General features: G+C 36.3%; 1 protein-coding gene across 1 annotated transcript; it reads left to right on the forward strand.

Annotated features, from left to right (window-relative positions):
- The first annotated feature begins 210 nt into the window (after positions 1 to 210).
- LOC138925630 (uncharacterized) lies at positions 211 to 12,279 on the forward strand. The gene is made up of 3 exons (XM_070276483.1): positions 211 to 491; positions 11,730 to 12,033; positions 12,085 to 12,279. Exons 1-3 carry the CDS (start codon positions 211 to 213, stop codon positions 12,277 to 12,279), a joined length of 780 nt encoding a protein of 259 aa, XP_070132584.1.
- Positions 12,280 to 24,066: the final 11,787 nt, after the last annotated feature.

Consider the following 24,066-nt stretch of genomic DNA (forward strand, 5'->3'; position numbering starts at 1 on the left):
TCAGACCATGTTTACTGTATGTTTTCGGGGTCGCTGAATTCGAATTCGAGGTCTTAAAAACTCCAGAATGTCAGGGTTACGATATATTCTCAAAAAACCTCATAAAAAATTATATTCGAGTCCGGGGGTCAGACGATGTTTATAATATGTTTTCAACCGGACTCAAATACAATTTTGTATGAGGTTTTTTAAGGTTATGACGTAACCCGTATGACGATCCAGGCGGAGGTGAACATAATCCAACTGAGCATCCCAGAGAGCGATCTCTACGACGAGCACCTAATGGAGGACTTCCTGGAGCTGATCTCGCAGCTGGGACACCTCCACATGGACACCCTACCCTTGCTAGATACTCCTTCAAAGGTTTTGGCTGTCCGTAGTACCCAGCTCATCTTTCCGGTGTGGCAGGAGTTTCGGGGCATGCACTATAGGCCGGATGACCACTTTTTCTGGCCAAAATTAATAACTTCTAAACGAAACAAAATATTTGGGTTCTGTTTTTTGATTTGGGTTCTTAGTAAGCTAAGGAACATATTTTGAGAAAATAGGCGTGGCACCGCCTCCTCTGGGCTGAACTAGATTTTATGTCTTCCAAAGTTATATAAAAGTAGATAACAAAAAAATATAACTTAAAAACGAAAAAATAATATTAAGGTCTGGTGTTTTTATTTTGGTTTTTCATAAGCTTAGGTATTAAAAAAAAGGCGTGTCACCGACACTTTCTGGCAGGAACTATGGACATGTTTTCTACAATTGCTACGCCCAAACCGTTTAAAGTAATTATTATTCAAAAAGGCCTGAAAGGTAAAATATAACCTAAACTGTTTCACATGCTCACCTAATCAACATCTTCTTCGGTCTCAAGTTCCATTTCCCTGAACTCAAGTGGATCGTCTTCAATATTTTACTGATACTGATCATCAGCGCTCCTTAAGGGACTGTGGAGCTATTCTAATACTTCTTTTGGAAGAAGCTATCAGTTTTGTTGCTTGATACAGTTGGCTAGGTTAACCGATGATATTGTAGGGTCTGATATATATAATGATCTGTGGAATACGTCCTTTAAACTTTAGCTTCGACTGCTTTTTCTCGGCTTCAAATACAGAACCAGCTATAGAAACTTTGTATCTAGCCAATATTGCATTCTCTTTCGCACATTTGGTCGCAGCAGATCTCCAAACATCGAAAAACTCCATGTTGGCAAGCCTGAGGTTGCAACGTTAAAAAGTGAATTACGCAGAAAGTGCGCAAAAGGGCACTTTAATATTACATTCATATGAACAAGAATTGAATTACCTTCAACCCAGTATAAATATTAAGGTCAAACTAGCTCAAAGACCGTTTATATCTCTAACTAAACATTAGTTTTTGTTATTGATTAACACACACAAAAGCTCTGTTAAAAACACTCAATTACAGGGACAATCCCAAACAAATCAACATTTGAGAATCGAAAACATATAGTACAAATCACTCCCTTTCGATGCCATAACAACTTTTTTATAAATTACTAAGTTTAGTGCCTTTTTTATTAGCTTTAAATGGACTCTTTTTTCCGATAACAAGCACACGTGATCACGACACTCCGAACAGCTGTTTTTGAAAACCGATAACTTAACGGAGCGTGGCTCTGTCAAAATTTCTGTTACGTAATATTGAAGTCTGATATTATACTAATATAATGACATCATAAAATCTTAATTATAAGAACTTTCGAAAAATGGGTTTTTGGCCAGAAAAAGTGGTCATCCGGCCTATAGTGGGCCGTGCCGACCTCTGATTTAATGGCAGAAGCCAACCGTTCAGATGGAACCGTACTTCCAGGCGTGATAAGATAACTTAATGCCAATTTCTGGCTTAAGAGTGACCAAACATGAAATATCGGAAATACCAACTCAAAAATATTATTATCGACTATTTTTGCCCAAAAAATATTCCGATAATAACATTTTTTTAAGAGAAAATATATCGATATATTGATATTTTGATATATTTCCGACATCCCTATTAAACACCTTCTTCAACTTACGTCTTCACTTTTAATTATTTTTTTTTCACAAGTAACACATATCTCACAAACATTACCATTTTGACAGCCTGGTTCCAGAGTTACAAAGCAGCTCTTCATGTTGCAACCCTTCGAATAATCGAAAGATGCCACTTGCCTACAATCGAGACTGCTATCGAGACTAGTAGGCCCTGATGGAGGCCCCAAAAAGAGTATAAAAGGCGGATTTCCTTCATTCCAAATCAGTAGTCAACGGACCTCCAAACCGTTGACTTCTCGCTTTTTATTTTATTTTTTTTTTCTTTTTTTCTTGAATTTTCCTTATTTTTATTTTTCTTGAATTTTATTTTCTCATTCAATTTATATTTTTATTTTTTATTCAAAACTTTGGACTGTTGTGGTGTGTCATTGTAGTCTATACTGGTATCGTTAAATCTCACGTTCTGGCTTCTTTTTGTTTTTATATTTTATTTTTTTTATTTGTTGATTTTTTATTAGAATATTATACCACTGACTCTAGGCTCGGTCTGCCCTTCTGGTTTGAGTTGAATTACTTTAATTTTTTTTTATATATTTTTTTTTCAATACGTTGGACTCTTTGAAAAAGACAAACGGGTTCAAATGGTCGGTTTCATATATACTTTTATTTTTTCTTGAAAACCTTCAACATACCCTTACAAGCTGAGAGGGAAAAAAAAACCTTTTATTTATAATTATTATCCCATTTTTTTAAACTTTGTGTTATTCTAACTTATATCTCACGAATTCTGTGGTTATCGTTTTAAATGCAATATATTTGATTTATCGTCTCTGTGGTCTGCCTTTTTATCGTCTTCTTCTTCGATATTTATTTCTGTCTTTTAAATTCTTTTATTTTTAATTTTTTCATAAATCTATGGATTACTTAAAAAAAAAGGATGCATTTATTATACCCTTGCAGAGGGTATTATAATTTTGTCCAAAAGTGTGCAACGCAGTGAAGGAGACATCTCCGACCCTATAAAGTATATATATTCTTGATCAGGATCACCTCCTGAGTTGATATGAGCATGTCCGTCTGTCCGTCTGTCCGTCTGTCCGTCTGTCTGTCCGTCTGTCTGTTTCTACGCAAACTAGTCTCTCAGTTTTAAAGCTATCGACTTGAAACTTTGCACACACCCTTCTTTCCTTTGCACGCAGTATATAAGTCGGAACGGCCCGGATCGGCCGACTATATCATATAGCTGCCATATAACTGATTGATCGGAAATGGTATAACTTTGGTGTTTTTAGAGTTAGAGAGTTCAAATTTGACATGAGAGCTATTTTTGGCAAAATAAAACGACATGCCAAATTTCGTAAGGATCGGCCGACTATATCCTATAGCTGCCATATAACTGAACGATCGGAAATGACCCAACTTTCGTGTTTTTGAAGATAGAAAGCTGGAACTTGGTACAGATTCTATTTTTGGTCAGTTAATCCGACCTACCAAATTTCATTAGGATCGGCCGATTATATCCTATAGCTGCCATATAACTGAACGATCGGAAATGGTATTTGGTAGAAATATCAACTTTCGTATTTTTGAAGATAGAAGTTTGGGACTTTTTTTAGATTTTGTATTGTAATAAATTGGATTATATATTCATATTCCCATAAGGATCGGCCAACTATATCCGATGTTTGCGATATATATCCGGTTTTAACTGCAAGGGTATATCAACTTCGGCTCCGCCCGAAGTTAGCTTTCCTTTCTTGTTTTAACATCGATTGTTTTCTGGAAACATCGATTATCGTCACTTGCAAGTGAAAAACAGAAAGCGTGGTAAGCAGAGAAGAAATTTTTGCGCAATTTTTACAAAAACTAATCTATTTTACTTGAATTTATAGTGATTTTATAGTAAACAATATTGGTGGTGTTGGTGGCAAAGTGCTTGCGTTATGGACAAGTTCATTAAAAGTAAGTTAGCTGAAATATACATAATTTTATGCAAAATGCGTACACATGTATGTATATGTATATGTTAGTGTGCGAATAAACTTGCACTTGAATAAACGTTAGGACTCCCTGTGCGGTGCGCAAAGCCCCCTAGGGACGCTCCTAAAAGTGTCCGTAAGAGCATGTTTTTGGGAGAAAAGTGCCATTTCAAAATATATGAAAACAGTGTGCCCTGCGGACTCCTAGAATAAGTAATTTCGGAGTCCCAGAATGCTCCCTTAGATAAGCCGCAGCCGCTTCCAATTATTAAGAAAAGGAGTCCTAAAATCATCCGAAGATAACCTAGACGGAGTACTTTGGGATTGTGTTTGTGCACCTAAAATGCTCCGTAGAGGAGTCCTTCTTGTGCACCTAAAATACTCCGTAGAGGAGTCCCTACGGTTTCTCAAAATGCTCCCTGCTTATATAGGAATTATAAATAATTTAATTAGTAATGAACATTTTCTGTTAAGTTTATTTAAATTCCGTTCTTTTGCCGTCTGAAACCATTTTGCCCTGGCTCGACCAGATTCTTTGTTTGCTCCTACAAATTTTATGTTGAAGGCTCCCATAAATGCGTTGGTGATTGCCATCACATCAATAGCTTTCTTTTTCGGTGTCCCTTTCCAGGAGTCGTCATTCAAAATGCGACGTCGTCATTCAAAATTTTGCGCCATATTATTCGAATAAATTTTCACGGATCGCTTGCCTCTTGCCGGATAATTTCATTTTGAAGTCTGTCGCTAAGCTCAGGCGATTTTTTTAATTCTTCCTCGAGCTTCTCAAACGCCTCGACTGTTTTAAACGGACTTTGCAGAATGGGCGTTTCTTTTTTTGGCGTTATCAACTTTTTTGTCATTGTCAGCTCTGTAGGGTTGTTGGTTTTTGAAAAAATATCGTATTGATGATATTTGCTGTGAAAAAAATATCAATCGATAATATTCAGAAATATCACCCAAAAAAATCGATATATCGAGTATTTTCGATATTTTTTATAGTCAGCTAAATTTGAAAAAAGGTTATTTTTAAATTTAAAAAAAGGTTTTAATATGTGTTTTTATCCGCCATGAACTGCAAATAAGACATATTTTTTTATTTAAAAAGTGAATTGAAAAAACAACAAATATTTATACCCACTCTCAAGCAACTTTTATTTAAGTTCTTTGAAATAAAAAATAACAAAATTATTAAGGACATTGTATTCAAATTTATTTATAAAAAAAACTTAATACAAAAAAAAAAAGTTTCATGGAATTCATGGAATATGTACTTAATAATTCTAATTACTTAATTCTCTTATTTAATGCTCTTAATTACTCTTAATTACAAAATAAATCTTTCTTCAATGATTTAAAAAAAACTCTTTCGGTTATATGCTGGTCTGTCATTCGACTACGGGAGTCACAGACAATACATTTAATGGCAGAAGCCAACCGTTCAGATGGAACCGAACTTCCAGGCGTGATAAGAAAACTTAAAGCAACCTTCGCTAGCATCGGCATCGTTGAAATTTGTGAGTTCCAGAATTCCAACGGATTTGTCTCCCAACTACAAAATGGCATACTCAAGTAAACCTGCATTTCCTTTCTTTCGCAACAAATATCGGAGAACACCAACTCAAAAATATTATTATCGACTATTTTTGCCCAAAAAATATCACGATAATAATATTTTTTTAAGAGAAAATATATCGATATATCGATATTTTGATATATTTCCGACATCCCTACAGCTCTGTCAGTTGGCGAGAGTGCATTTTTTTTATTATCATCTTCGAGCTTTTCAACTCGATGGGTTAAGTCTGAAAGAAATGAAGTTCATAAGTTATATTTCTTTAAATAAATAAGTTTTTTAAACAAAGTGAAGCAAACCTTTTAATGTGTTTTTAATTTCGATGGTATTTTTTAAAATTTCTTGCAGCAAATCTGTAAAAGGGAACGATTATACATACTATATTATTTAAATTTTAATTAATATCATTAACTATCTTACCAGTGTGTTCAAGTCTCGTCGAGTTACTATTGGGTTCCAAACTTCTATGAGAATCATTTAATGGCATATTCTCTTGGTCATCTTAAAAGCAAGAAATGGTAATTATGGATTATACGTACCATATACACTGCCGCTCACTTGAATAGCCCATCATACTTTTTAATACAAAAAAGCATTAATCTCATAGTTTACTGTACATAAGTGTATATTTTTTGTTTTTTTTTCTTTGTTATACTTGTTTTCTAAAGAAAACCAAAAACTTCGCGTATTTTGTCGATCCCTTTGTTTGTAATAGGCGATTCCCTTTTGGATTAACTAAAAAAGCGCGAATTTTTCGGCTCACTTGAATAGCGCATTTGCTTGTATTATCGCCAGTTACGCCAGCGGACAGGAGAGCTATTTTGAGGCATGCATCCAATTTCCATGACTCTGCTGCAAAAATTAAGGAAAAATCCGGTGTGAAGGCTAGCTTGGCCACAGTTAAACGCGTTCTTTCTGAAGCGTCGTAAATTACAAAAAAAACCACCGTTAAACGCATCTTGAAAGGCCCAACGCCTTGTCTTTTGCCGAGCTAACATGTCTCTCAATCGAGAGTGGTATCGAGTCGTTTTTTAGGGCAAAAAAAAGTTTAACCTTGAGGGGCCCGATGGAAATAACTTTTATTTCCATAATTTGCGTAAATAGGAACACATTCTTAAAAAAATGCACAGTCGAGAAGGTGGTGTAATGGTATGGGGAGCGATTTCCTACTACGGCACACTCCAACTGCAATTCTTAACATCAAGAATGAATGCAACAGCATATAAAGGAGTTCTAGAGAAGGCCCTTCCTGAGGCAAAAAACTTGTTTGGAAGCCAGGAATGGAAGTTTTAGCAAGACAATGCCCCAATACACACGGCAAGGATCGTAAAATCATGGCTTGATAAAGAAAACGTGTCAACATTACATTGGCCACCTTATTCGCCCGACTTAAATATAATCGAAAATGTTTGGGGATGGTTAGCAAGAAAGGTTTATGAGTCCGGAAAGCAATATAATAATAAGAATGATCTCAATAATGCCATCCAAGCGGCCTGGTCAACAATTTTCTCTGGACTACCTTAAGAGTTTGTACGACTCTTTACCCAGCAGGATATTTGAAGTCATCCATAATCGTGGCGGATCCACTCATTACTAATTTTAAGAAAAAATGTCAAGAAAGCTTCTAATTCATTAATTACATTATAAATATAATTAATTCTTCCGAAAAAATCATCAGAATATGAAGTTCTTGTAGAATGTGCTATTCAAGTGAGCCAAATTTTCAGTTAAAACTTTGTTACTTTTTTGAATTATTATTTTTTTTTGTTATTCTTGTTAAACAACCTGCATTAATTTTTATTACATATATAAACATAGTTTAATAAATAAACAAGACTGTGTTTTGAAATTTTTATTTTGTGAGTTATTGCAGCTTTAATATGAATGTATTGGGTGGGCTATTCAAGTGAGCGGCAGTGTAATATAATATACATATATGATACACTTACCATTGAATTTTGATGTTGTGGGTAATTTATTTGACATGATGTTGTCCTTATCAGTGTCGTACATAAAAAGTTCGGTGAATTTATTCATGATGATGAATTACTGCAGCAAAAATAAGTAACCTATTGTTGCTAAGGGGTAATATTTTTTTTTCAATTTTTGAAACGCTATGTGTACAATTTTCGTCACTTAACATAAGTGACTGTGAACAAAATAAATGTACCAAACTGGACTTTAATGGCTCGTAAAAAAAATCTTCTAGATTTAATACTTGGTTTGACAAACAACTAAGCAGTTTGTTCCTTGCTCGATTAATTTTATTTTAAAAATGTGTGATCCCACCATATAACAAGAAAGGAAAGCTAACTTCGGGCGGAGCCGAAGTGTATATACCCTTGCAGTTAAAACCGGATATATATCGCAAACATCGGATATAGTTGGCCGCTCCTTATGGGAATATGAATATATAATCCAATTTATTACAATACAAAATCTAAAAAAAGTCCCAAACTTCTATCTTCCGATCGTTCAGTTATATGGCAGCTATAAGATATAGTCGGCCGATCCTTACGAAATTTGGCATGTCGTAATTTTTTGCCAAAAATAGCTCTCATGTGAAATTTGAACTCTACTCTCTCTCTCTCTCTAACTCTCTCTAACTCTAAAAACACCGAAGTTATACCATTTCCGATCATTCAGTTATATGGCAGCTATAGGATATAGTCGGCCGATCCGGACCGTTCCGACTTATATACTGCGTGCAAAAGAAAGAAGGGTGTGTGCAAAGTTTCAAGTCGATAGCTTTAAAACTGAGAGACTAGTTTGCGTAGAAACAGACAGACGGACAGACGGTCAGACGGACAGACGGACAGACGGACATGCTCATATCAACTCAGGAGGTGATCCTGATCAAGAATATATACACTTTATAGGGTCGGAGATGTCTCCTTCACTGCGTTGCACACTTTTGGACAAAATTATAATACCCTCTGCAAGGGTATAAAAATTATTAGGAAAATGTATAGAATAGAAAAGTGTATTTGCCTGAATTGAAATTATATTACCACGCGAATCTTTTTTTAAAATAGAACTGAAAAGTTGTGTTCTCTTTGGACAGTTAACGCTGATTTCAACAATGCGATTACAAATTTGGCTGCTTACGTTTGTTCCGTTTTTAACCATTTGTTTCACTTTATATAAGAAGCTCTCAAATTTAAATGCGCTAAAAGAATCTAATGTAACTCTATATAAAAGACCCTCGTCAGAGAGATGTAGCAAGCAGTGGAAATTATATTTAAAAAAAATGGGACTGTAATGAGTGGTCAATAAATCGACAAAGCTGTAAAGCAGTGCTTTGGCACACGCATTTTTCGTAATACAATGTTCTGGACTAAGAAGTATACGAATGCCAACGCTTAACTGCAGAAAATGTTCACAACGTGCTCTTGTCAATACGTGCCATCAATACATACTTTTGGACCGGTATACAAAAAAAATTGCCGAAATTCAGTCGCTTTCCATCGCTCTAGTTCTGAAGTATTTCTGGGTTTCCTGTTAAACTCTTTTCCCATGCTATTTTTCAATGATAATAAGTTTTCATTGAGAAGTACTGCTTTTTCTGTTGTGAGTGAATAGTCTTGACCTTTTTCTTTTAGCCATGCATATAGTCAAACGCGAATGTGTCAACTATATTTATTGGCAACTCTTCAATTTTTAATGCGCCATTAATCTTGTGATAGTTTGTGTTTTTTTTTGCTCGAAATTCCTCGTCAGTACGTAACGGCGATATTTCAGGCTTGAAAATAATTCTATTTTTGTAAGCTTCACCCCGCTGGTGACACTTAACGCAACTGAAATAACCGAAATGACCTTTGACACCAAGCATATACGAACGGTGCATATACGGTGCATCACAAATGAATGCTCTTATTTGCACTTCAAAATTTTCCGATTTATAAGTAAACCCATTTTGAAATAATTCTTTCATTTCCGAAACGAAGTCTGAAACAAAGTCATCAACGTTTGGAGGCTTGCTATCACCCAAAAAAGCACCCGCAAGAAGCACTGGGGAAGTATTGTTCACATTAATTAAAATAGGCCACACTTGCTGCTTTGAACTTTTATATAAAGATAGTCCATCTACATTGACATTAAGCCTTATGGTTTTTTTTGGAAATGTATTTTTTTCAAAGAAATCTGTTAAGCAATCATTGACACCGTAATGAACATAGCTTCCACTTCCCATCACAACGCTAGGCACTTGCCTTGGAGTTTTTTAAGGCATCGATAGTCGGCACTTAACTCACAGCCATAGCGACGTAAAATTTGTAAAAGCCCATTAATGGCAGATCCTGAAATACTAAATAATATTGACCACTATGCTAACTCTTCCTTTAGTTTTGACGAGAATCCTTTTGAGTCGCAATCGTCTACTCTTTCGTACTCCTCATCTTCTGCGCCCGAGCTATCGCTGAAATTTACCCCTTCAGCACTTTCTATGGTGAAAACGGGGTCTGAAACAATATTATTTGTCAATAAATCCCCGCTTGCTTCAATGATTGTTTCATTTCGAACGTTGCTGTTGTCAGTTAACGAAGCTATTATTCTATTCGATTGTTTTTCTACGAGTCTTCGTTTGGACATTTTTAACAATTTGTGTAAACACAAAACAATCAATAAATTTTAAAAATTTCCACGTGGAATCGAAAATTTGCACTGACTAACTTGCATAAAAGAAGAACAAAACGCACAAAAAGAAAAGAAAACAAAACGCACGGAAGATTGCACGAGAAACAGATGCAAAATAGAAGAGCAGCAAAGAAAAGCACCGAAAACGCTCCGAGACGATGCGACTTTAGGAGCCCTTTTTATTCTTTGCTTCGGAGGGCTCCGCAAACGCTCCGAAGAGGTGCTACATTGGGACTCCTTTTTCGCTCCATTTTCGGAGCGCTCCGGAAACACACCTTTGCGGTATAAATTTGGGAGTCCGTTAACTCTTCTAGTTCGGAGCGCTCCGCATATGGACAAAAAAGGAAATATCAAAGGTATGGCAATTTTTCAAAAAAGGGTCAAATCAAACAGCGTCTTGTTTGAAATGTGGTAAAGTCTATAAGACTTCGGGAAATACTAGTAATTTAATGCAGCACTTAAATACTGCTCATCATTTAGACAGTGTGCAAAACAATCCCAGTTCGCTGTCGCCATGTATGGACAAATTCCTAAACAAAACGAAGCAATATGAAAATGGCTCTGCGCGGAAGACTGCAATCGACAAAGCTGTTTTAAAAATGATAGCCAAAGATGTGCAACCATTTAGTATAGTATCGGATCCAGGTTTTATAGACCTGGTAAAAACCTTGAATACGATGTATAAGCTGCCAACCAAAACGCATATTCGTAACGTTACCCTTAAAAGCGAATACGAGGCCTTAAGAATCAAACTCCAAGACGTTTTAAATCAAGTGGAGCACGTTGGCATTACAACGGATTGCTGGACGTCAAAAGCCAATGAAGGGTATATAACACTGACTGTTCACTTTATTTCATCCAAATTTGATCTCCAATCGGCAGTTTTATCAACGGATAAGTTGATAACTCCAACAAGCCATTCAGCCGATACAATAGCGGCTTCTTTAAAAATCGTATTAGCCGAGTGGGATTTACTTAGAAAAGTGACAACTATTGTCACTGATAATGACTCGAGCATGGTAAAGGCCTGTAGAAATTTGGAGTTAAGGCACTTGCCATGCTTCGCACATACTATTAATCTGCTGGTCCAGGAAGTGCTAAAGCTCCCAATGGTGATTCCGTCCATATCAAAATGTAAACGTATAGTGTCTTTTTTTAAAAGCAGCACGATTGCTTTGAAAAGTTAAAGCAGGCCCGAGGTTCTAAAAAAGCATATAGCTTAGTCCAAGAGGTTCCCACCCGCTGGAACTCTGCTCTTTACATGGTGCAGCGCATATTAGCCACAAATGACCACATTTCAACAGTGCTTCTGATCACACCAAAAGCCCCACAGCCGTTCTCAGCAGAGGACATCTTTATTTTAGAAGACTTTGCAAACATTTTGGAGCCTTTTGAGCACGCTACAAGGTCTATTTCGCAAGAAAATAACGATTCAATATCGATATTAATTCCTGTCATATTCCTGTCATAAGCCAAAAATTAAAACTACAGAGGGGAAATCAATTTTCGATTTTCTAACGGCTCGTATGCCAGAGCGTTTCGCCCATTATGAAGCAAGAACAGAAGAGTGGCAACTATTCTGGACTCAAGGTTCAAAAAAGATGGTTTTCTGTCTCAATCAAATGCAGACCAAGCTGCTAAGGTTTTAGAAAATGAGTTGTTCAACACATTGTCCAAAACACAGCACGATCCTCCAACACCACCAAATCCAGAACCGGAAAAGAAAAAATGTACGTTCCTACAGCAAAAAGTGGCTGTTAAATCGAAGTCGACCAGGACAGACGCTATTAAAGCTCTAAGGCAGTATTTGGAGGCCCCAAATTCTCCGGAGAACGTCGAGCCGCTAGAGTTCTACAAGGTTTGAAATTTTACAATATATCCTTTTAAATCTAATGGTTATTTTTTATAGACATGCCCAGATTCCATGGAAGCTTTAAAAAGCTTAGCAAAGCAATACTTTTGCGTTCCAGCATCCTCCACGGCGTCCGAGAGGATCTTCAGCAAAGCTGGTCTAGTCATTAGTGAGCGTAGTTCTCTCAAACCAAATATAGTTAATAAGTTGTTATTTTTGAACAAAAACAGTTTCCTTTATGATCTCAATTAAATAATATAAATTTAAACGGCAAAAAAAATATTCGTTTTTTTTCGATAATCGATTAAAATCGATGTTTTTATCCCAAAACTTCGACAACATCGATTGTGGCCAACATCGATGTTTTTCCAGCTCTAGTAAAAAGTTATGCATAAATTGGCATAGTATAATAATAAGCTGGTTTAAAATATAAAGATACTATTTCTAATTGCTATAATAAAATTTATTTTTTATTATAATGATATTTATTTGAAACCCCTTATAAATATTACTATAATTTTATTTTTCAGTGCATCCACAGGAAAAAAAATGGTTGTAACTGTATTGGTGATGTTGTGCACTGGTATTGGAGTTTGATCTGCCGTAGGCTGAGCTTGGGCACCATTGTTATACACACTTTAACTTATAGGAGAAAGCAACTAAAGCAATTTAGGAGAGAAGGAAAATAAAAAGTATAAATCCTTCAAAAGTTCTCCAAATCTGATTGTTCCATCTCTTATAGTCTTAGAAATCTTGTTCAAAATTGTATCCCGTTTGTATGGGAAATTATATATACATATATGGGTATATCTCCTCCAAAAATCGGACAATATATACCTTATGGGCTCGGAAATGATTCCTGCTCTATGTTACATACATTTACACGAATAAAATACACCCTTGTACTCTACGAGAACCGGATATATCCAATACAGAATAGTACAGAGATAATACAGAAGAACTTAGATCGAAAGCTCTTCTGAATTGGCTTAAATCTTATAAAATAATATAAATGTCGAGTGACATACATACATAATGATAAGAATAATTAAAGAGTAAACAAGAAAGGAACGCTAACTTCGGGCGGAGCCGAAGTTGATATACCCTTGCAGTTAAAACCGGATATATATCGCAAACATCGGATATAGTTGGCCGATCCTTATGAGAATATGATAATATAACCCAATTTATTATAATAAAAAATTTAAAACAAGTCCCAAACTTCTATCTTTAACAATACCTAAGTTGGTATTTCTACCAAAAACCATTTCCGATCGTTCAGTTATATGGAAGCTATATAGTCGGCCGATCCTAATGAAATTTGGTAGGTTGGATCAACTGATCAAAAAAAAACTGATCTGTACTAAGTTTCAGCTTTCTATCTTCAAAAACACGAAAGTTTGGTCATTTCCGATCGTTCAGTTATATGGCAGCTATAGGATATAGTCGGCCGATCCTTATGAAATTTGGCATGTCGGATTAACTGACCAAAAATATAATCTGTACCAAGTTCCAGCTTTCTATCTTCAAAAACACGAAAGTTGGGTCATTTCCGATCGTTCAGTTATATGGCAGCTATAGGATATAGTCGGCCGATCCTAATGAAATTTGGTAGGTTGGATCAACTGACCAAAAATAGAATCTGTACTAAATTTCACCTTTCTATCTTCAAAAACACGAAAGTTGCGTCATTTCCGATCGTTCAGTTATATAGCAGCTATAAGATATAGTCGGCCGATCCTTATGAAATTTGGCATGTCGTAATGTTTTGCCAAAAAATGCTCTCATGTCAAACTTGAACTCTGTAACTTTAAAAACGTCAAAGTTATACAATTTCCGATCAATCAGTTATATGGCAGCTATATATATAAAATTATCATACCCCCTGCAAGGGTATAAAAAAATATTACATAATAAAAATGTTATAGCCGAATTCCCGGTTCGTCTTTTTTCGATGGTGTCTTGCGGTGGACATGATATCCCAAAAACGGTTCATCCGAAAACCAAAATTCAAAAAAATTTAGTTAGTATATTGTATTGTCTAGTCCGTGAACAAAGGATTTTTAAAAATTTTGATTAACAAAAAATTGACTTTTTCAAGGTATAAGATTTTCGATTTTTATGCTTTAAAAAAGGAGTTTTCAAAAAAATTGAAAATCCCGCGTTCACGGACTAGCTAAAATCATAACAAATAAGTGTTGATCGGATTAGTAGTTTTTTAGTAATCGTGTCCACCGCAAAGGTAATTTCCCAAAAAAAAGTTTCTGAGTTAATCGCGTTTAAAGTTTCAAGTTTGTTTAAGTTTTATATGCAGGCAGTGCGCTATAAAAAGCTGCAACTTCGGTTCTAATGCTCCGATCGTTATAAATTTTTGTGCAAGTATTATCAACAGTATTTACTTAAAGAATATGCAATAAAAAAAATCGATTTTTTAATCAATCACAGCTGTATATAACCCCTTAAAAATCTGCTTACATTTACATATGTCATTAAGCCAATTACAAGCCATAAGCTGTGGCAAGTTCGGGCACGATAAGCGGCACCAGAGGCCATAAGCTAGCTGTCGGCATCATGGAAAGGCCAATGATGCTCATGCCGATGTAGGGATCCAGTTGCGTGTAGGTCAGCAGAAAGTGGGCCAGCAGCGTGAATGTGGTGGCACGGAACACCCAAGTCACATTCCTGCCTGGTTGTTTGTCTGCCATTCCTGTTTGTCCATCCAGCCTTCAGATGAAAGGGATTTTAATAAAGTCAAAGATTTAATACTTTAATGAATCCTACCTAGAATCAAGGAGCACAGCAACGACAGGGCCACCAGACCTTGTACACGGCATTGACGCCCTCCTCCTTCAGCATCTTTGGCAACGCCTCGTCCGATGTGCGGTACAAGTAGGCGTTTTCCTCACCAATAATATCGGCTTTTTTATACCCTTGCAGAGGGTATTATAATTTTGTCCAAAAGTGTGCAACGCAGTGAAGGAGACATCTCCGACCCTATAAAGTATATATATTCTTGATCAGGATCACCTCCTGAGTTGATATGAGCATGTCCGTCTGTCCGTCTGTCTGTCTGTCTGTCCGTCTGTCTGTCTGTTTCTACGCGAACTAGTCTCTCAGTTTTAAAGCTATCATCTTGAAACTTTGCACACCCTCTTCTTTCCTTTGCACGCAGTATATAAGTCGGAACGGCCCGGATCGGCCGACTATATCCTATAGCTGCCATATAACTGAATGATCGGAAATAGTATAACTTTGGTTTTTTTAGAGTTAGAGAGTTCAAATTTGACATGAGAGCTATTTTTGGCAAAATAATACGACATGCCAAATTTCTTAGGGATCGGCCGACTATATCCTATAGCTGCCATATAACTGAACGATCGGAAATTACCCAACTTTCGTGTTTTTGAAGATAGAAAGCTGAACTTGGTACAGATTATATTTTTGGACAGTTAATCCAACCTACCAAATTTCATTAGGATCGGCCGACTATATTTTATAGCTGCCATATAACTGAACGATCGGAAATGACCCAACTTTCGTGTTTTTGAAGATAGAAAGCTGGAACTTGGTACAGATTATATTTTTGGTCAGTTGATCCAACCTACCAAATTTCATAAGGATCGGCCAACTATATCCGATGTTTGCGATATATATCCGGTTTTAGCTGCAAGGGTATATAAACTTCGGCTTCGCCCGAAGTTAGCTTTCCTTTCTTGTTTTACCTTAAACAGCTTATACAAAAAAAGCTTGCTCAGTCCCTGAAAATGGAAATATAATATTTTTTTAGTAATATGTTCATAGGTTCAAAAACAATCCAAAACTCATACTTTTATGTATGATTCTTCCTTTTTTCCTTTTATTTTGATTTTATTCCTTTTTCATCCGTCGCCATGGTCGCGGGCCTTATGAGTGTGTGCTCGGACAGTCATAAAAAAAGTTTAACTTAAATTTTTACAGTTTTACAGTTTCTGTAATAAACAGAGCAATAAAACAAGAAAGGAAAGCTAACTTCGGGCGGAGCCGAAGTGTATATACCCTTGCAGTTAAAACCGGATATATATCGCAAACATCGGATATAGTTGGCCGCTCCTTATGGGAATATGAATATATAATCCAATTTATTACAATACAAAATCTAAAAAAAGTCGCAAACTTCTATCTTCAAACATACCAAAGTTGGTATTTCTACCAAATACCATCTCCGATCGTTCAGTTATATGGCAGCTATAGGATATAGTCGGCCGATCGTTATGAAATTTGGTAGGTCGGATAAACTGACCAAAAATATAATCTGTACCAAGTTCCAGCTTTCTATCTTCAAAAAACGAAAGTTGGGTCATTTCCGATAGTTCAGTTATATGGCAGCTATAAGATATAGTCGGCCGATCCTTATGAAATTTGGCATGTCGTAATGTTTTGCCAAACATAGCGTTCGTGTCAAATTTGAACTCTCTAACTTTGAAAACACCAAAGTTATACCATTTCCGATCAATCAGTTATATGGCAGCTATAGGATATAGTCGGCCGATCCGGGCCGTTCCGACTTATATACTGCGTGCAAAGGAAAGAAGGGTGTGTGCAAAGTTTCAAGACGATAGCTTTAAAACGGAGAGACTAGTTCGCGTAGAAACAGACAGACAGACGGACAGACAGACAGACAGACGGACAGACGGACATGCTCATATCAACTTAGGAGGTGATCCTGATCAAGAATATACATATGTATATACTTTATAGGGTCGGAGACCCTATAACTGCGTTTCAAATTTTGAACGGCGGCAGCGTCAGTATAGTTAAGGAGTTAGTCTCCATATTGTCAGAATTAGCAATGGCAGGAACAGGTAGGTCAGCTGGTAGAGAGAATCGTATGTCCTTTTGTTTTTTAGGGCTAATTAGTGAAGCTAAAGCCAAATTATTGGCAATGCTCCGGGGCGAGATGCTGCTAACGAAGTGCCAATACAGTTCTCATATTAATAGTGGGGTCGTCAGCATTGGTCCTTTTAGAAGCACTATTAATTATTACAGATGAGGTGGATAATTGGCGCTTAGCACAGGCACCATTGACACGAGCATGAATAGTAGCAGACAGTTCATTTCTACTTGGCATTTTGCTGCTTGATGAAAGAGTAGGTTCAATAGCAGGGGCAAGGCAATCAACATTGGCAAAGCCAGAGAGGGGGGAGCACTGACGAGACATGGTGGTTATATTATCTTTAGCTTATTTTTCTTATTATTAATCTCTTTAAAATTAGCCTTCCTTTTAGAAGCCTCTTCAAGACAGCTTGGGGAAATAGAGAAAGGTGTGCTGCTAATAGAAATAATCTTGGACTCACCAATAATTTCCCTTTCAATCATTGCTGTAATTCTTTCCCCCAATCGGCTGAAGTGCAACCTTCTTCTTGTCTTCCTTCTTAGCGGCAAAAATTTCAATATTTTTTTGGCCTGTCGATTGGCCTTAACTGAGGCACATTTGGAGGGTTTTTCAGCTAAGGTACGAATTCAATGTTCATCTGGTCAAGAGCCTCCAGAGTTGTTCTGGCATAATGAGCAGACGCTAAGTCGGCCCAAAACACTGTAACAGCGCCTGAAGCGTTGCGCAAGCGCGTATATACTACATATTGTATAGTTAGCCTGGAAGCAAAGATTATAAAGTACACAGATGGGACATCAGGGCCCAAAACGGTCAACTTTTTTGTTCGAGCTTGTTGGTGAGGGGGGAACGCACATGCATACGATTCTATTTTTAGAATTCTTTACATGTATCCGTCAACAAAAATGTTAGCCTTTGCATGTATGTGTGACTGCGCGCACGACGGAGTAAAAATGTTTTGGCTTCCAAATTTCAATTTCAATTTCTCGTTTCTGTTTTCGATGCGCCGATGTGGTAGTTGGTAGAACAAATAGTATTTTTGATCGCCGCAGATCGAGACAGGATGGTAGCGTAATGCATAGAGTAGTTACTCTTTGTGTAATTTTTCTGTGTTCAAATCCTCGTAAGGACATTGAACTTTTTCTTTCTTTTATAATTATTATTATTTTTTTTTCTTTAATTGTAATATTTTTCTTTAATTTTACAATTGTAAAATTGTTTAATTCTTCATTTTGTCCGGCTTATAAAATTTCAAGGGAGTCCTTCCGGCATTTTGTCATCCGACACGTCCGTCACTTATTTTTACAATTTTTACCGGATAAATATCGCAAACATCGGATATAGTTTGCCGATCCTTATGATTACATCATAATAAAACCAATTTATTACAATAAAAAATCTAAAAAAAAGTTCCAAGCTTCTATCTTCAAAAATACGAAAGTTGATATTTCTACCAAGTACCATTTACGATCGTTCAGTTATATGGCAGCTATAGGATATAGTTGGCCGATCCTAATGAAATTTGGTAGGTTGGATCAACTGGCCAAAAATAGAATCTGTATTAAGCTTTCTATCTTCAAAAACACGAAAGTTGGGTCTTTTCCGATCGTTCAGTTATATGGCAGCTATAAGATATAGTCGGCCGATCCTAATGAAATTTGGCATGTCGTAATGGTTTGCCAAAAAAACTTTCGTGTCAAATTTGAACTCTGTAACTCTAAAAACACCAAAGTTATACCATTTCCGATAAATCAGTTATATGGCAGCTATAGGATATAGTCGGCCGATCCCGGCCGTTCCGACTTATATACTGCGTGCAAAGGAAAGAAGGGTATGTGCAAAGTTTCAAGTCGATAGCTTTAAAACTGAGAGACTAGTTTGCGTAGAAACAGACAGACGGACAGACGGACAGACGGACATACTCATATCAACTCAGGAGGTTATCCTGATCAAGAATATATATACTTTATAGGGTCGGAGATGTCTCCTTCACTGCGTTGCACACTTTTGGACAAAATTATAATACCCTCTGCAAGGGTATAAAAAGAATCATAATACTAAAACTTTATCAAAATTGAAAAAAACCGCCCGCTGGTGTATTCGAACCCAGGACCCCATAAGTAAGGACCGCGCACTATCCATCCAGGCTACCTCAAAGTTGATTTTATGATACTTAAAATTGGTGTTAAAGGAGGCGCTAGAAACTATACCAAAAACAGAGCTGACGAGTAAGGATAGTAGAAGATATATCTGATCTCTTTACTCTCACATTGGTTCGGTTACAACGTTTCAAACTTTCATCGTTCCAAAGATGTTACGATCTAAAAATAGAATTCTCTATTTTTATATTTACAGCGGGTTCCACGACGGAAAAATGAAAACATTTGAGAGCGGGTTCCACGACGCGGCCTGCCAAAATGCCGTAGAACCCGCACTTATAGACATTTTTACAGCGGGTTCCACTACGAACTGAGGCGATGTTAGGATGATTTTATAATTTTGTATTTTTTTTATTGGATTATAAATTGAGGAAAACACATTAAAATAATAAAACAATAATATAAATAGATTTAAACTTAAAAAAAAATTGACTTCCCGAGCCAGGTTTGAACTCGTTTTACTTTGCACACCAGCCAAGCACTCTACCACTGGGCTATTCCTCATTCTTTGTCGCGCGAAAAATTTCTCAAACTTAACTTGTCGCGCAATGGAACCCGCTCGTTCCAGCGGGTTCCACTGCTGGAACCCGCCATAGAAAATTTTTCTTTGTATGAGATGTCCCATCTATGTAATGTATAATCTTTGCTATTGCCAAGCAGTGCAAGCCGTTTTCCGATGGCCCCTTTATTAAAATGGTATGCCAAGACATGTTGAATTGCTTTGGTCCTGTCGGAATTCAGTCAGCTGAATTAATTGATAAAGTTTCCTTGTCAAGATGTACCGTGACCCGTAGGCTTGAAAAGCTTAAAATCTATTTGGATACAATTTTAGAAGATAAACTAAAAAATTGTTCTTACTTTTCCATAGCCCTTGATGAGTCATGCGATAATTGTGACATAAGTCAATTAATGTTAGCAACACGAATGGTTGATTTTGACTTCAATATCACCGAAGAAATTTTCGCACTTATTCCACTTGTTGAAAATACAAGGGGAATAGATATATTTAATGCGGTATGCGAACGGTTGGATTTGAAAAAAGAAGTAAAGAAGCTATCCGCCGTTTGCACAGATGGTGCTCCTGCTATGCTAGGAAAAAAAAATGGTTTCATTGGACAATTGTACAATAATAACATACGGGTGCCGTCATTTCATTGTGCAATTCATCAAGAGTCCTTGTGCTCGAAATGGGCGGGTAACAGTAACACAATGACAATTGTCATAAAAATCGTAAACAAAATACGAGGTGGGCATAACTCGTTAACCCATCGCAAATTAAATTTATTTCTAGAGGAGTGCGAAAATTCATACAAGGACCTAACTATGTTCACGGAGGTGAGGTGGCTCAGTCGGGGAAAGTGCCTTGAGCGATTTTTTCAACTTAGAAAGGAGGTCGTTGAATTCATAGAACAGAAGATGCCAACGTCTGAATATTTAAGTGAAATTAGGACTCAAAATTTCAACATAAATCTGGGATTTTTGACAGATATAACAACACACCTTAATAATTTGAACATATCTCTACAAGGCCAAAACAAAATATTTTTAATTTAATGAGTTCCATAGAAGGGTTTATACAAAAAATGGATATATTTTTATTTGATTTGCAACTTGAAAAGCTTTTTCATTTTCCTTCTTTAAAAAATGTTTTTTATGATTTAAAAATTAGTACATATGATTTCACTGAATTTAAGCTGCAAATTAATTGTTTGAAAGAAAATTTTGAAAAAAGGTTTACTGATTTTGATAGCGTTAAGAAAATTATTGACATTTTTTTTAACCCAATGACATGTAGAATAATTGATCAAAGTCCTGAGTTTCAATTGGAATTGTGCGATCTTCAAAGTGACTTTGAATTAAAGTCATGCAATTTGAAAGGACTCGATTTCTGGAAATCCGAAGGTGCAAAAAAATACAAGATTCTTCGGAATAAAATTCTAATGATGTATTCGATGTTTGGAAGCACTTATATTTGTGAAAGCGCTTTTTCAACCTTAAAACTAATTAAAAATAGTTATAGAAATCGACTAAATAATAATAATCTGGAAGCTCAATTAAAATTATCAACCACTAAAATTAATATAAATATTGAATCATTTTTAAGCCAAATATAAAAAAAAAAAAATAACTTAATATTTAAAACTGTTTTTTCTTTCTTTTTTAAGCCAAATATAAAAAAAAATAAATAAATAAATAAATAAATATTTAAAACTGTTTTTTTTTTTCTCTCAGTGCAGAGCTGCGCCCCAACACAAAAGCGCCGCTACATATGTACACGTTTTCTTGTGTCTGTGTTAGTAAACGCACTGCCATAAGACGAATTTGAGCACCCCTGCTATAAAGTATATATATTCTTGATCAGGATCACCTCCTGAGTTGATATGAGCATGTCTGTCTGTCCGTCTGTCTGTCTGTCTGTTTCTACGCGAACTAGTCTCTCAGTTTTAAAGCTATCGTTTTGAAACTTTGCACACACCCTTCTTTCCTTTGCACGCAGTATATAAGTCGGAACGGCCGGGATCGGCCGACTATATCCTATAGCTGCCATATAACTGATTGATCGGAAATGGTATAACTTTGGTGTTTTTAGAGTTAGAGAGTTCAAATTTGACCTACAGCTGCCATATAACTGAACGATCGGAAATGTTTTTTGGTAGAAATACCAACTTTTGTATTTTTAAAGATAGAAGTTTGGGACTTTTTTTTAGATTTTAAATTATATTAAATTGGGTTATATTATTATATTCTCATAAGGATCAGCCAACTATATCCGGTTTTAACTGCAAGGGTATATCAACTTCGGCTCTGCCCGAAGTTAGCTTTCCTTTCTTGTTAACATTAAACTTGCTTGTTTGGTCATTGAGAGTTTTCAATGCCGGGAAATGAAAGACGAATTTAATTACAGTACGTTATATTTTATTTATGCTGCAGGCAGATGAAACTGGGATCAACCAGTGTGATCATCCAGTTTATGGTGCTAAGCAGTGACTAAAAATATGGACAGAGAGTGCGGCTCGACTAGACATACGCGAAGCTAAAGCTCTCGATAGTGGAGAGGGCGGCCCGACATAGTGATTTCGAAGCTAAAGCTCTCTTAAAATAGGCCCGTTGAAGTCGAGCGGCCGAGAAAGAGTCGGCTTGCGACCAACTAAGGCGATATATCCATACTTTAGCTTAATAAATAAACTATAACTAATTATTACACTAAACATACATAAACATTATTTAAACATTATTTAAACATAAACATTAAACGCCGTGCTGCTGCTTGACCCGACATTGCTATTTCTGAAAACGAAAACAAAACAAAAAATTATTATAAAATAAGAAGAAAATCTAAAGGAAATCTAAAAATCAAAAAGAGAATGCAAAACAAACTTCCCCATAGGACCTGAAGACAAAATAAACGATTTTGAATAAATGATTTGACCGACGTCCTTCTATATTTGAAAAGATTAAGTTTGTATTATAAAAAATCAAGAGAACCCATTAAATACACCAAAAATTCGGCGAATAGAAAAACATTGAGCTATTGTAATACAAAATGGAAGTATTTTATTAATTAGTGAAAAATAATAAAAAAAAAACAATAAAGGACGGCTATAGTCGAGTTTCCCTACTTTGTTATACACCAAGGGTGCCCAGCCCCATTGCTCCTTTCTTGTTGGAATTTCTCTTTCATATGGGAAATGAAATGTCCAGGGCCGTAGCTAGCATGGGGCAGGTGGGGCGGTGCCCCAGGGCCCCCGATATACAGGGTCCCGCCGGGGCCCCTTCTTATCGACCACTTTTTTAGTTCTGAAAAAACCTTACCATGGCTTTCAAACTTTCTGAATGTGCTTTAAATGGATCACAATAGTCTAACAAAATAAAAAAATTCTAAATTTTTTACAGTTTTATTAGAAAATATAAAATTCCGCAAATTCGTCGATCGCTTGGCTGAAATCGATCTTTCTTGCTCGCTCATTTTCAATCGATAATAATGCCAATCCACACAATCGCTCTTGCCCCATAAAGCCCCATCGCGCAAGTTAACAATTATATAATTGTACGCAGAATAATTATACAATTGTCTGATACTATTGTTTGTCAATAGCACTTCAATTGATCAGCTGATTCACGTCAATCGAGGTATCGAACAGTGTTCGCGACCACTATACGCGCGGGAAAATCAAACGTTCCACACATAGACAACCCTAAGCGTACTTTAAAATTTGGAAAAAGACTTCCGTATAGGGGGCCCCAAATTTACTTGTTGCCCCAGGGCTCCCGAGGCTCTACCTACGGCCCTGGAAATGTCATATATGTATGTACGTGTGTTGCTTTCAGCACACTATGGGGAATTTGACCAGTTTTTGTGCCAAAACCCATTTTCTGAAAGTCTGAAAATTTAAATATGTTTCAGTGTAACGCATTCCACCAATCTTCAGTGATGCATAACAAAAATTTTGATAGAGGGCGCCGCAATAAAGGAATCAGCTGACAAACACAGCTGATGCATTTTCAAAGCACAGGCGACTAAAATATTAAGTTTTGTTAACAATGTTTGAGAGGCTAGAAATAAAAATCTAAACAATGTAACAACTTTTTTTGAAATGAATACCAATATGTGTATTATATGTTTGTGAACGTCATTTGTAGAATAAAATCGTGTTGTCCCCGTAATCGAGCAAAAATGTAAGTAGCCTTGCCACTCCATATTTTGGATGAAGTCTCATGTTCCATAAGGGATTTAAAGTGAGTCTAGAAGAGTCAATCGACGAAACCTATTGTATGTTGTAGAGCAGAGGTCGGCACGACCCTATCTCGGGGGCATAGGAAATTTCTCTGCCCGAGCTCTGCCACACACACACAGTATAAATGTGTGAAACGTCATGCTCACAGCCTACTTTCTGCTATACGTTACTAACACTAATGCGGTAAAATCATATCAATGTATTGGGGTGCCGACCACTGTTGTAGAGTATTAAATTCTTGTTCGAATGAATGTAATTTTAAATACCACTTTTT

Source organism: Drosophila bipectinata, chromosome XR, assembly GCF_030179905.1.
Source record: "Drosophila bipectinata strain 14024-0381.07 chromosome XR, DbipHiC1v2, whole genome shotgun sequence".
In the NCBI taxonomy this organism is placed as follows: Eukaryota; Metazoa; Arthropoda; class Insecta; order Diptera; family Drosophilidae; genus Drosophila; species Drosophila bipectinata.

What these genes read in the sequence shown, in the direction of transcription:
- LOC138925630 (XM_070276483.1), top strand. Translation starts at nt 211, where the DNA reads ATGACGATCCAGGCGGAGGTGAACATAATCCAACTGAGCATCCCAGAG. An exon ending in AAACGAAACAAAATATTTGG is followed by an intron (nt 492 to 11,729) that starts GTTCTGTTTTTT and finishes CCCATTATGAAG; the next exon opens with CAAGAACAGAAGAGTGGCAA. An exon ending in AGCCGCTAGAGTTCTACAAG is followed by an intron (nt 12,034 to 12,084) that starts GTTTGAAATTTT and finishes TATTTTTTATAG; the next exon opens with ACATGCCCAGATTCCATGGA.